At 39.1% G+C, this 15,276-nt stretch overlaps 1 protein-coding gene across 1 annotated transcript in view; it reads left to right on the top strand.

Moving 5' to 3' along the window:
- The first annotated feature begins 3,890 nt into the window (after positions 1–3,890).
- XPR1 (xenotropic and polytropic retrovirus receptor 1) overlaps positions 3,891–15,276 on the top strand; it is a 191,026-nt gene continuing 179,640 nt past the window's right edge. The window contains exon 1 of the mRNA XM_065936157.1: positions 3,891–4,140. Coding sequence (XP_065792229.1) covers positions 4,072–4,140 — 69 coding nt within the window. The 5' untranslated portion in view covers positions 3,891–4,071. The remainder of the gene's footprint in view (positions 4,141–15,276) is intronic.

Here is a 15,276-nt window from a genome sequence, read left to right on the forward strand (position 1 = left end):
TTTTTGCTTTTTGCCTTTGGAATCTTTGGGGGTGTCTTTCTCCCTGTCAGATTGTTGTTTAAGACCGTATTTGAGTCACATTCTTTGGGATGCCAACCTTTCCTTACTAGTTAGCTGAATGTCTCTTGTAGATACCTCAATTCCAGTGCATATCACATGGTAGTCTAGCTATTGGCCCTATTTCTCTTTCTAACTGGATTTTGATGTCCTTCGAGGAAAAGACAGAGTCATGTTTATTTTTGAACTGTTCTTCATTCTCAAAGTGGCATGCTGACATATCATCAGTTCTGTTCAGTTCAGTTGCACAGTTGTGTTCGATTCTTTGCGACCCCATGAATTGCAGCACACCAGGCCTCCCTGTCCATCACCAACTCCTGGAGTTTACTCAAACTCATATCCATCGAGTCAGTGATGCCACTCAGCCATCTCATCCTCTGTCGTCCCCTTCTTCTCCTGCCCCCAATCCCTCCCAGCATCAGGGTCTTTTCCAAGGAGACAATTCTTCACATGAGGTGGCCAAAGTATTGGAGTTTCAGACTCAGCATCAGTCCTTCCAATGAACACCCAGGACTGATCTCCTTTAGGATGGACTGGTTGGATCTCCTTGCAGTCCATAGTACTTAGTAAAATGTTGATAAATGAAGAGTTGTCTATTTCCAAAAGAAAATGTAATTAATACTTCTGATTCAGACTAAAACTATTCAGATTATCATTCTTAGTATCTTAGCACAGTGCTCTGTAGAAAGTAGGTGTTCAATAAATACTAAGTATTTGATGGTTCTGTCAGTGAACTATCTGAAGTAACGTTAGGAATAGGACACTTACCATTAAATTTACTTCTGTAGACAAATTAAGATTTCCATGTCCAACTGAGTGTCAGGGCTCTGAGTGTTGGGGCTCATATCCAACTGACCGTCATGAAAAAAAATTAAAAATTGTTGGTTATAGAGCTAGTATTGAGGATTTTCTTTCTTCCCTAGGTTGGGTCATGCTTCCAGAATTTTGTGCACAGTTGAGGCACCAAGGTATGGTGCTGTTGGGAGCAGGCTATAGGAGTTACTGCTATAGGAGTTACTGTCACAAGCTATACAAGTTACTGCCAGGAGTCTACAGTCTTCCATCAACAAAATGTCTACAAACAATAAATGCTAGAGAGGGCTTGGAGAGAAGGGAACCCTCCTATACTGTCAATGGGATTGTAGATTGGTACAGTCACTATGAAGACCAGTATGCAAGTTCCTTAAAAAACTAAAAATAGAGCTACCATATGATCCAGCAATCCCACTCCCGGGCATATCTCCAAAAAAAACTTCAACTGAAAAGATGCATCCCAATAGCAGCACTATTTACAATAGCCAAGACATGGAAGCAGCCTAAATGTCCATCAAAAGATGAAGAGGTAAAGATGAGGTAAAGAATATTACTTGACCATAAAATGAATGAAATAATACCATACCAGTTGCAGCAACATGAATGGACCTAGAGATTATCATACTAAGTGAAGTAAATCAAACAGAGACAGACAAATATTATATGATATCACTTACATGAGGAATCTAAAAAAATGATTCAAAGAAACTTATTTACAAAACAGAAAGAGATTCACAGACATTGACAGTAAACTTATATTACCAAAGGAGAAAGGGGGGAAGGGATAAATTAGGGATTTGGGGTTAAAAGATACACACTGCTATACATAAAATAGATAAACAAGGACCTACTCTATTACACAGGGAACTATATTTAATATTGATGTGAGAGTTGGACTATAAAGAAAGATGAACACCGAAGTATTGATGCTTTTGAACTGTGATGTTGGAGATGACTCTTGAGAGTCCCTTGGACTGCAAGAAGATCCAACCGGTCCATCCTAAAGGAGATCAGTCCTGAGTGTTCATTGGAAGGACTGATGTTGAAGCTGAAACTCCAAAACTTTGGCCACCTGATGCGAAGAGCTGACTCATTTGAAAAGACCCTGTTGCTGGGAAAGACTGAAGGTGGGAGAAGGGGACGACAGAGGATGAGACGATTGGATGGCATCACCGACTCAATGGACATGAGTTTGGGTAAACTCCAGGAGTTGGTGATGGACAGGGGGGCCTGGCATGCTGAGGTCCATGGGGTCTCAAACAGTCGGACAAGACTGAGCAACTGAACTGAACTGAACTATATAACCTCTAAAGTAAAAGAATCTGAAAAAGAAGAATATATATATATATATATATATATATTTGAATCACTAAGATATGTACTTGAAACATCGTAAATCAACTATACTTCAATTAAACAAAGAGTCAGCCATTCTAGTCCATATCTGGTAAAGGCTCAGCAATTTCTTTTGCAGCTGCTTCTGGTTTTGTCCTTCTAGGGACACCATGCAACCATTTATTCTCTGTGGTTGTTCCTCCTTCCTGGGAGCATGGACCTCTCTTGTCTGTCTTTTTCTTCTGGCAACATTTACCTCCAGTAGAGGGGAACTGCTACGGTGAGCAGAGGGGTATAGTGCTAAGTTGAGAGGAGTCCTCACTCCTTCTTCTATTCTTTTTTTGACTCCGATTACCCTTTCACCAGAAGTACCTTGCTTATAGTTCAAAATCAAGTCCTCCAGGTCAATCACTCCCACGCTCAAAGTAGTGCCAAGCTGTGTGATTGATCTAACCTTGACCAGAGGTTGAGGTTTTCTGTACGATGAAAGTCAGAAAGACTCATAGCCCATGACTGTTTTCCATCATGCATCATCCCTGTCCTGAGGAAATAACTGCAGAATCCACACTGGCATGAATTAAGAGGAAGGGGAAACGAGAAAAACACATGGATGAAAAAAAATATGCCAATAGTAGATGCTGATATCATAGAATACTGTCCTAACCATTGTAGTCCCTTAGTCTTTGGATCTCTTAAAAATTGTGAGAATTACAGGACAAAGTACTGCATATGTAAGGTGTTTAGAATAGTATTTGTTACATAGACAGTGAGCACCTAACAAATGTTAGTTATTATTAATATTACCCAGGGCTCCTGCAGTCATGGAAGGACCTTGGTTACTGTCCAAAATCAGGTCCTCCAGATTAGTTACTCCCACACTCAAAAGTGGTGCCAAGCTGTGTGAGTGATCTGTTCTGCATGTTCCCTGAGGACAGTCAGCCTCAGTATGATGCAGTACAGTACAGCATACTGTACTCATGTCTGGTCACCTGAGGGTGGGGTTCCAACCTTGTTTCTAGAGGATTCTCTTTCTTTCCAACATGGGCTTCCCTCTCAACACCATTTCTAATTCCCAGGAAGCTTAGTCACAAGCCCAGGTGGTAATCCCAGTTCTAGTTTGGGTCCATGTACTGTTGTTGGCCTTTCTGGTATCCCCTGGACTAGATAATTACATTGAAATTCAGAAGCAGCATGTAATTTTTGGCACTGACGTCTTTAATTAAATTCAATAAGCATTTATTGAGCACCTAGAGCGTGTAAAGTAGGGTTCCTTGAAATACATTTGGGCCTTAAGTATTTAGTCTGTTTTAGTTACTCAATTTGGATTAATGTTGATCCATCCTTCAGGGTCTTATGAAGAATAAATATTAAAATGGAAAAACATTTGCACAAATCTTTGCAAATATAAACGTATTGTGTGGATTATTGCTGCTACAGTATTAATATTAATTGCAATAACAACGCTGTTGCTTCCCAGGCAGGCAGTAGCGAGCAGCTGTAAGGCCAACAGGAGCCAGACGGAAGAGGTCAGGGGAGGTGCCTTCAGCACGTCCGGCCCAGAAGGGGCGGAGCCTTAAGGAATATACCCAAATCCTGCCCCTTACTCCGCCCTTTTCGTCTGGGCGCGTAGGCGGTTACCATGGCGATGACGTATAGAGGGCGGGACGGGGCGGGGCTATGGAGAGGAGGAGGAAGATGGCGGGAGGGCGGCTCTGAGGAGACCTCGGCGGCGGCGGAGGAGGAGAGAAGCGCAGCGCCGCGCCGCGCCGGGGCCCATGTGGGGAGGAGTCGGAGTCGCTGTTGCCGCCGCCGCCGCCGCCGCCTGTAACTGCTGGACCCGAGAAGGAGTGAAGGGGAGACGGCAGGATGAAGTTCGCCGAGCACCTCTCCGCGCACATCACTCCCGAGTGGAGGAAGCAATATATCCAGTATGAGGTACCGGCGGCGGCCGAGGAGTGGGAGGACTCGGAGGGGCCACCATCTCGCAAGTCCCGACCTTCACCGCCGCCTTCCGCTCTTGCTGCTTCCCCCGTACCCGGGCGGACTTTGACCCGGTGCGACGGGGAGCCACTGCGGCATCCCAGCCGCGGCCGGCCCCCTCCGGGCCCCGCTGACCTTCCCCTCCCCCGCAGCCCCGTTGCCGCCGGGGTAACGGATATGCTGGCTGCGGGCCGGGAGGGACTGCACAGCCGGCCGGGGCTGAGGAATGGTTGGTGGGAGGGCAAGCCGCAGGTAGCGGAGTCGGGGTGTGAGGGTAGCCCGGGGTGCAGCGGTTCCGTGCTAATTCCCTCCTCCTCCCGCTCACCCTGACCTCTGGTCCCCACCCTGGGCGAGCGCCCCCTCTCCAAGGTTAGGTCTTGTTTCTTTCGGCTCACCTCTCCCCGAGGAATCCTCTTCCTAGATTCGCCCCTCCGGTGATTTCCTTCAATTCACTGAGCCCTTCAGCTTTCCCCCACTTGCCCACTGTTGACAAAGGCTTTGTAACAGGGTCGAAACTTGATTTAAATATGTATCACACGTGCGGTGGTTACTGTAGGCGAACGTATCGTAATCAACTGTTTTGTTTTGATAATAAGACGGTGACTCGTGTTTTCACTGATTTCATGAAGTACATAAAGTAATCATATCTTTGGTTTTGGCTCTTCGGTTTTGGAATGGAGTGAAGGGGAAGAGGAAGAAAGAAAGAGAAGGGAATTATTAACATTTTCAGGTTTTCTTTCCTAAAATTTTTGTTAGCTAGGGAGAAAAGTACTATCTTGTAAACAATGTACTTTTAAAACATTCCTGTGTATACAGAAATCATGGCCCTCCTCACCCTTAATTTCTGTGATAATAGCTCCTGGACGGTGTTTAATAGATAGTGATAAGGAGGCTTACGTTAATGAAAGGAAAAGTAAAGATAATGAGCTCATTTATGTATTCAGAAGCCAAGATACCTGGAGGGTTTTAAGCTTTGCAATACGTTATTGTCGGTGGCTGGCAGTTCAGCTCCTGGATAGAGAGACTTAATCTGTAACCTCCGGTAATTCACATCTGTGTTGTGTGCAGGAACAAAGAGTATAAAATCAATATGAACACAAATATGCTAGCTAGATTTTATGAATTAAGATATTTTGGTTCTCTTTTTCATTTCTATTTTAAGTTCATTGAAAGGATGTTTAGGCAATCGCAGAAGTTTATTTATTCATGTAACAGTTATAAGAATTGAAGAAGGCAAGGAAAGAGACATAAGTAGGTTAAACAGAACCTTGAAGATTGTAAAATAAATTCACCTGGCAACATACAGTATTTCATTATTGCCAGAAATGAAAGGCCTAGAGTTGTTAATGTTTTCTTTCACTTAATTTTCTTATAGTGTTTTGTGACTGCGTTTTGTAAGAATGAAATAAGGGACAAGCTTTTCAGCCTGTAGAGCTCTTGATTTATTGTTGCTAATAACATTTGGTCAGTTTTAAAACCTTGGCTAGAGTCCAGATGATGGTTTTTATTGAAAGGAGGGTATTGGTCTTTCATCTTTCTAGTAGTAATTTTCAGCACCACTGCCAGTTCTTCATAGAACAGGGCATCCTGAAGCAACATCCTATATAGTATGGAATGCTTCATTTGGGGAGAAGTAATAGTGACTGGTTGTATGCTGTGATTCATTTTAAGTATTACAGCACTTAACTGTTTCATAAAATTGTATTAATTTAGAATACAATTTTTAGGGCTGAAAGGAGAAGCATAAGACTTAAAGATGCAATTACCTCTTGATTTATAATATCAGCTTTGTGGCTGGAGTCATTCTGGTACTCATTTCACATACTGCATTTGGACATTAGTCCTAGATGGTTTACTTTAAGTTGGTCAGAGAGGAACACATTTCATATGTATGACTGTGTTATTTTTTCCTAGGCCAATTAAACATTATTTTTTAAAAAATTCATTAATTGTAGATTATTGACTTTTATTCTACAGAGAATCCTTACTTTGTGACTTGGATCTTTCATAAGCTTGTTATTTGTTAGGCAAAATTAATAAGGAGCACTTTTCTTTTTGAATTGGAGCCATTTTTTATAGGGTTGGGATCTGTGTGTTGTATATTGCTTCTCAAGAGCTAGTACGGTTCCTTTAAAAATAAAGAGGCATAAATAAGAATCTTTAGAGGAATTTGGCAGCTTAGAAACTTTGGGGGAAAAAAGAATATCGTGAAAGATGTCAGCATTTGCTCGAGAGAAGAACCTTTTCATATGGCAGTAAAATGTAGTTTCTCACATGTGAAGATGATGCTGTTGAAACACTGTTAGTAGAACAGACACTTGGATTTGTTTTTCAAGTACTGGTGATGAAATTTTGGTATATTACCATGATTTCTAGTGTAGGCTGCTTTCTAGTGCTGTGAACTGTTATGAACTGTTCAGCTTTTTTGGTTTCCATGTTATTTTGCTGCATTAAATTTTACTTGAAACATCAAAGCATTAGACAGAAGCTGAAAATGTTTTACCTCTGTGATTGTATGTATTATTGTGTACACACAGTCATACCGTAAGTGCTGATTCTTGTATATGTTTGTCATAAAGCCATGGGGACAGGCTTTTTGCCTTTCCAGGCTTCTGTCCTCTTTCGTAAAGTAAGAATATAGGGTTAGAGCTTTTTAAGGTCCATTATAGTTCATAGGTTTTTGATTTAACTTTTAATGGCTTCCATTTTTTGGACTATAAAATTAGTATTAGTGATCCATCAATATCCTGAAAATGATCAGTTTCTAATTTAAAAATGAATTGTAGAGTTCATAGACTCAATCTTCATAGGCAGAATAATGAAGCATAAAAAGAATAGAGCAACATGGAGAAATAATACAAAGAAAATTGGTTTGATTCATTTGTGAATAGTTTTTACAAAGAATAAACACAAATGGAAAGAGACTATCCCTGTTTCCAGTAATCTATTTGAGTATAAATCTTGGCATGTAATGCAGAACATCAATAAATCTTTTCAAGAACACTTTTTAAAATTTAGAATCAGTGATTGCATACTTTAGAGCTCTGTAATTGATTAATCAAAATTAATTTAGACCAGTTTCTGCCAGACTAGTATGACCATGTTAATATTTTACAGAATATTAGCAAAAGAAGCAAATATATTTGGTGCCTTTGGCTGCTGACTTGTGTTTTCTTCCCTAGGGTCTTGTGCTGCTTTGGTTTCTCAGGAACCAGGAATGGTTTTGTCTGTGTACACTGTAGTTTTGTAAGGTACTAAAATAATGAGATATCTAAATTTCAGAATTTTAGAGTTAAAAGGGAACTGATGGATTACCTGTCTCCTTGGTTTTTTTCAGACGAAGAAATTAAGGTCCAGAAAGGTTAAATTACATGTCCAGTATCGTATATAGTCTTTTGAGCACAGAGGTGTAAGCATTGAGTCAGGTCACACTGACTGTGTGACCCTGATGAAATCACTTCCTCTTCTGGGCTTTAGGTTCTTCATCTGTAAAGTGAGAGAACTGGACTTGATCTAGGCTCACAACCCTCTGTTTTCTGAGGACCCATATAGCTCCAAATTTCTGTACATTTTTATGATTTCATTATGCTTGATATATGAAGATGATAGAACTTAAAGTATAACAGTTAAAAGTGTTCTTTTAAATTAATAATTTCTTTTAAAAAAAATCTGATGATATCTTAATCTGTGAATGGAAAACTGACCCAATGAAGCTTTTATTGAACTCAAATAAAAAGTGATGGCAATAGTTTTAATTTTTTTTGTTGCAAGGTTTGGAAAGGATTCTGCATAAACTGCATACCCCTTTTTTTCAAGTGTAGGGAAACACCATAACATTATTGTGATTTTCATTTATAGAACTCTCCCATGAGAACACTTGTGTTGCATGCTTCAATTTCCCAAAGGCATTATGTTGATTAGTTAGGGTTAACTTGCCTTGCTGGAACTTGTTTGAAATTTCCAGTTTGGCCACCCGATGGGGCACAAGCCACACTTTTCCTTTCAGGCACTTCTGCAAATGAAAGTACAATATAGTATATTTAAAACAACGTTTGTGGATGAGTATAGCAATAAGATGCCTGGTATTTACAAATGTTTCTTAACTGAGTGAATTGTTGTATAAGATAGGAAGCTATTACTGTTATTTTCATTGTTTAATAAAGTATGTCAGGTTGAGTGTCTTGGAAAGATTATACTTCTCTACCCATCCCTGAATGTTGGGTTTGGATCAGTTTTTGGGTGAAGGCCCATATCATAAGAACATAGAATCTTACTTGACCTGGGGTGACCATGGAAAATGATTCCTGGCTTCAAATTCAGTCCTAACCTGAAAAGCATTTGAGAGATTGATTAAGTTGTGCTGGCTAGGGGTTTCAAGTATATTTGCATCATAGCCCCTGAGGAGAATACCCAACATTCCCATGAAGGAAGAGAAGGTAGTTTTAGAAGTGTTACTTATGTTCATTTTTATGTGTAAGACAGGAAGAAATGAAATTTTACTAACATTGAATAAATACGTTGATGAGATGACCTCATTTTAGGAGGTAGTCTGAAGGAGAGTCAAGAATTGCTAATAGTTTTCTCACTTGTTTGTTCACTTTCAGCAAATAGTTCAGTTTATGGTTGCATATAGTTAGATAAACTTATGGATATTACCTAATTTTGACTAAACTAACCCATATAAAATGGATGTGAATTAAAAAGACTCCTGTAAAGAAATCAATAATGCAAGTACATGTGAACAACAAGAAAATGGCAGAGCTGACAGTTCTAGTACTAGCTTTTTGTCAGCCAAATTACAGAAAAAACAGTGCTACTTTAATAGACCTAACAAGAAGCTTGCCAAAAAGTTTCAAAATAATTAAAATAATTTTTCGAAATAAGATTTTAACGTCCATTGTCATCCATAGTGAACTTCACCCTAAATATATGTTATGTATTAGAGTATTCTGCATTTGTAAGGTCAGTTTTCCAGCTTATAGCCATTATCATCAAGTTTCAAAATTAACTGAATCTTGAAGTTTGAATTAGGCCTTTGAAAGACTAAAAACTAGGGTTTTAAAAAGCAATGAAACTTTTCTGTTAGATTGTTCTTTAGAAGTATTGCTATTGGTAATTTCTTAAGAGATTAAAAATATTTTTGTATTATTCACAAGTGAAAGCTTAAATTAGTTTATTATTGTCTCATTTTTTAAAACTTCCATTTAAAAATTCTGTGTTTATAATGTATACAGTTGTAGAAGGAGATAATTTATAAATAAATGTACATATATTGGAGGTGCATGGTAATCTTTTTAAAAATAGTAATGTAACAAAGTTCGGAAGAGTTTGCTCAAGTTGTACAGCTCAACGAGGTAGTTTGTGGGTTGCTTGGTATTTATTCAATTGGCCTTTGGGAGATTGTCAAAATTCACTCGGGGTCTTGCCTGGTTGTATTTTTGTTTTCAGGTCTTCCCCTTACCTAGTAAATGCCAAAAGAAGTCAAACAGGCAATGCTCATGAACAAATGCCTAAAAAAATTATTTATTCATTCAACACATATTAATAAGGGCTCTATATGTGCTGTAGGCTGATAGATTCGTCATTAAATTCTATCTCTTTTAAAAATAGAAAAAAACAAAAAACAATTTTTTTGTGTGTTTGTGTTTGGGTTTATATTTCAGTCATATTTCAAGCACATATTTCAACATAGTGCTTTCAAAATTTAAAATGGTGTAGAAAGGGAAGATTGTAGATTGAGGACTTGGAACATGGTTGTAAATTTGGATCACTGTGTAAATAATATGGAAGAATTCTCCCTGGCTTTTCAAACTTTTTATATGTTATACACCTTTAAATTTAATTGTTTATAGAAGGAAATTTGCTTACCTGTTTCTTCCTATCACTAGGCAGGTGTGGTATCTGGTATCAGAAAAGCCTTAAAAAGTTATTTATTATAAATCACGGGAAAGTTTAATTAACTTGCTGTAAGCATAACTTGCAATTTTCTTATTATGTGTAATGAGAGGGACAGTGTGATGATTAAGAAAACAGTCATCTCTTATTGACGATGACCTGCAGAATTTAGAAAGACTATAGACCATAAATAAGGAGATGTAAGTCCTTAGAACCAGTTCTGTCACTGAATATTCACAGATAATTAGTGAATCAGTCATTTTTTTGAAGATTGAATGCCTGAAATATAATCATACAGGAAAATGAGAAGCTTTTAGATTATTGTGTGAATTACTTATTTAGACTAAATTGGTAAAATTGTAATTCACAGAGTAATGCATGTGCTTTGTGAGCTTTTTCTATACCTTAGAGAAGTAATTCTTTAACTTTTTGGTCTTGGTACTATTTGAAACTCTTAAAAATTGTTAAAAAGATCCCAATATCTACTGATAATACTCTATATTTGAAATTGAAACTGAGAGATGTGTGAAGCACAGAGTATACAAACACACCTACTATCCTTCAGGGATATGACATCATATTTCATGTGGCCTTTGGGAACTTCGACTGTGTATTTGTGAAAGAATGAGTGAAAAAAGCACATGAAGTTGTAGTATTGTAACAGATAATAGGGTCCTGCTGCTCACTGCTCTAAAACCAATAAAGAGGCCAAGTTGGTGGAAAGAAGTTTGCTTTATTTTGGATGTCAGCAACAGCGGTGGGGGTGGGGGATGGGAGGAGTGGGGAAATGATACACTTATCCAAAGACCAGTACCGGCCCCACTTCTTCTATAATCAGTGGACAAGAGTTTTTGTAGGCTTAGGGAGGGAGCTACATGCAGAAACAGCACAGTCAGCTCTGACAGTCATCTTGAAATTGATTATTGGTGATCTGACCAGCGTCATTTCGTTTAATTTAAGTACAGATAATCTGCAGTCCCATGGTTGGTTTGTTCCCGTTTCCTTGAGGCCAGTTCTCAGAATTTTGGCAGCTTATGTCATGGCTACAGTCTGGTCATCATGTAGTTAGCTTTTCCTACATGGTAGGGGTTTTAGTATCTGTAAGACAGCTCACAGGATATGGCTCAGATTATTCCATAGCCCTTGAGAAGAAACTAAAGGTCTTTGACTATACTTTATAATGACTGGTGGTGATGGTTTAGTCGCTCAGTCATGTCCAACTCTTGTGACCCCATAGACTGTAGCCTGCCAGGGTCCTCTGTCCATGGGATTCTCCAGGCACAAATACTGGAGTGGGTTGCTGTTTCCTTATCTAGAATAGCTGTGTGCTAAATTGCTTCAGTCATGTGCACCTCTTTGCAACTCTGTGGACTGTAGCCTACCAGGCTCCAGTGTCCATGGGGATTCTCCAGGCAAGTATACTGGAATGGGTTGCCGTGCCCCCCTCCAAGGGATCGTCCCGACACAGGGATCAAACGTGTGTCTCTTATGCCTGCTACATTGGCAGGCGGGTTCTTTACCACTAGCTCCACTTGGGAAACCTCAAAATTTAACATGGATTCAATGAAAGTGAAAGTGGCTCAGTAGCATCCTACTCTTTGTGACCCCATGGACTATATACTCCATGGAATTCTCCAGGCCAGAATACTGGAGTGGGTAGTCATTCCCTGTCCAGGGGATATTCCCAACCCAGCGATTGAACCCAGGTCTCCCGTGTTGCAGGCGGATTCTTTCCTGGCATTTTCTCACTTCTCTGATCAAACTTAATCTTTGACTAAAGTTTTTCCACAGATAAAAGGCAGGCTGAGGACAGGGGTGGGGGGTGGGGGGACAAAGGATCTTTAGGGTCCTGCTCCATTTCAGTATTATTATGAAAATAGTTTTGAATTTCTGGGTGCCCTGAGAGAGTTTCTAAGAGTTGCTGCCTTTGAACACACAACTCCTTTCAGAACATTTGGAGATGGCCTGAGAAAAAGCTCTCAAGTCTTAGGAAGCACATAAGAGGATAAAGAGAATCCCATGAGTGAGAATTCTCTGGTATATCCCCCTGCACAGAATGATAGAGAAAAGAAAGTTGTTTTCCCTGTGATTCCTACTTCTAATCTCTAGGCCTTGAATTGAATTAGTGGAAATGTGCTCTTTTTGTCATTAAGGAGAAAGGAATTAGTATTTATTGACCAGTTAGGAACCAGGTGTCAGCAGCTTTGTTACCTCATCTAATCTTCACAACAGTTTTGTGAGATAGATGATTTTTTTTTAACTTATTTTTTTATTGAAGGATAATTGCTTTACAGAATTTTGTTGTTTTCTGTCAGACCTCAACATGAATCAGCTATAGTTACACGTATATCCCCTCCTTTTTGAACCTCTCTTCCATCTCCCTCCCTATCCCACCCCTCTAGGTTGATACAGAGCCCCTGTTTGAGTTTCCTGAGCCATACAGCAAATTCCTGTTGGCTAAGATAAGATATTTTGGGGGGCTCCAGAATCACTGCAGATGGTGACTGAAGCCATGAAATTAAAAGACGCTTACTCCTTGGAAGGAAAGTTATGACCAACCTAGACAGCATATTAGAAAGCAGAGACATTACTTTGCCAACAAAAGTCCGTCTAGTCAGGGCTGTGGTTTTTCCAGTAGTCATGTTTGGATGTGAGGGTTGGACTGTGAAGAAAGCTGAGCACCAAAGAATTGATGCTTTTGAATTGTGTTGGAGAAGATTCTTGAGAGTCCCTTGGACTGCAAGGAGATCCAACCAGTCCATCCTAAAGGAGATCAGTCCTGGGTGTTCACTGGAAGGACTGATGTTGAAGCTGAAGCTCTAATACTTTGGCCACTTGATGCAAAGAACTGACTCATTGAAAAGATCCTGATGCTGGGAAAGATTGAAGGCAGGAGGAGAAGGGGACGACAGAGAGTGAGATGGTTAGATGGCATCACTGACTCAGTGGAGATGTGTTTGAGTAAACTCCGGGAGTTGGTGGTGGACAGGGAGGCCTGGTGTGCTGCGGTTCATGGGTTTGCAAAGAGTCGGACACGACTGAGCAACTGAATTGAAGATAGATGATTTATTATCTTCATTTTACTGATGAGGAAACTCAGGCTTAGAGAGACTAACCAACTTGTTCATGGCCATATACTTAGTAGAGCCGGAATTTGAAATAAAATCTGTCATACTTGGGAGCTCTTGCCTTTATATGGGAATTGTAAATAGCAGTGATGCTAACAGGGGCAGTAACAACAGCTGTTATTTTTTGAGTGCTTATTTTGTCAGTCACTATGGCATTACTTTAAAAACATTTCTTGATAGCAAGCTGTGTAGGTAGGTTTTTATGTTTGCTCTATTTGTAGACCGGGAACCTGAGTCTTAGAGCCATTCAGTAACTGATTATGTTGAAACTGCTAATTGTGGTTAGCAGATATGAGATTGAAAGAGCCCCTGCTCTTAATTCCTACATCCTGCTGGCTTATGAAAAATAAATAAATCCATCCATTTGTGCATACATATGTTTAGGCACAGTCTCCAGCACCTGCTGAAGTAATGGCTGGTCTATTTTTAGTCCTAGGTCTTAGTTCTGCATGGTTTGGAGATGGTAGAGTGTGGTCTGGAGGTTAAAGTTCACCTCTATTAATTAATTTTTTTCTCAAGATTATTAGTGTAATTCTTATGAGATAGGCAGCTGTTAAACAGAGGAACTTATAAAGATGTGCCATAGGAAAAAGATAATGAGATATAGTGATAAGTGTAAAAGGAGGAAGATAAAGAAGAGTGAGCATAGCTGCTGCTATGCCACAGTTGTGGCTTTTTGCTTTTAAAGCATTCCATAGATAATAGAACGTTAGACCTGTAAGGAATTTCAGATTATTTAGTCCGAGTCTCTTTTTTACTTGAGTGGGAAATGAAGTCCAAAGAGGTTGTGATTCAAGGACAGATAGCTTGGTTAGTGGCAGAGTTAACCTAATCACTGGGATTCATTTTATTGTTTAACCATTTGCATCATGTACCTGTGTGTCAGTGATGCACGGAGAGAACAAACTCTAAAGCCAGACTGTCTCGGTTCATATTCCAGCTGCACAATTGACTTGCTGAGTGAGCTCAGGCAAGTCATTCTATTAATTCCTCTCTGTTCTTCAGTTTCCTCATTTGTAAAATGGGGCCAGTAATAGTAGTTACAGGACTTCTGTGAGGATTATATGAGTTAAAATATGAAAAGTGCTAAAATAATGCCTATATTTGCTATTAAAATTATTTCTACTACAGAGTTCAGCGGTATTAGTTAAGGCTAGGTTAGCGGTATGTTTGTGAGGAAAACTGAGCCTCAAATTTTGTCCCTCTGGGCTTGTTCAGTTCAGGTTTTTGGAAAATGTCTCTATTGATTTTAGATATTATTCTTTTTATCTGTGATATTTATATTAATAGTCCTTTTTATATACAATAAGAAATTCAGGTGGGAGCAATCATATGGTTGTGAAATAATTTAGTTCTCCTTGGTTACTTGTAACTTGTATTCATTTCAGTTATAGACTGTGCCTGCATATTCTTTTTTTTTTCAGTTGGGGTGACATTTACATGTGCGTTCCTAAGTATGTCTGAATAGCTTAAGTGAATCCTTTGAATTTTTAGTGGCTATCTAATTTTAGTTTGTTTCAGTTTTCTAATGAAAATTTAATTTTTTAATACTAGAATTGGTTTTAGAGTTGAAAAACACCTTCTCAAGTCCTCTGTTTCACAGATGAATAAATTGAGGGCAGAAAGGCCAAGATATATGTATGGTCAGCCTCACAACTAGCTGATAGCAGAGCCTGGAATTAAAATACTGACCTCTTGCTCACCGGTATACCTTACTGAGGCTTATCACTGCTATATAAACATTTCTTTACTTTTAATTTTAAAAATTCATTTTCTTTGTAAGAGACCATATGAATTTAAATGTTCTTGTTAATTATTACTTACTCAGCATTAATACATTTATCTGAATCTAATCCTTTAGTTCACAGTAACAACCTCAAACTGTTCTTGTGTGTCAGTTAAAAGACTAGATAAATAAGAAGCTCAAATTTAAAAATATTGTTTACTCAGTTACAACCATTGCCCCATTTAGGTAGAAACCTATTTTAGGTGAGGAGGTAGGACTGAGGAATTTTGGTTAAGGCTTGAGGAGTTAGGTAGAGATGAAAGGAGGACTCAGGAAAGTTGA

Source organism: Muntiacus reevesi, chromosome 5 (genome assembly GCF_963930625.1).
Source record: "Muntiacus reevesi chromosome 5, mMunRee1.1, whole genome shotgun sequence".
NCBI classification, from domain to species: domain Eukaryota; kingdom Metazoa; phylum Chordata; class Mammalia; order Artiodactyla; family Cervidae; genus Muntiacus; species Muntiacus reevesi.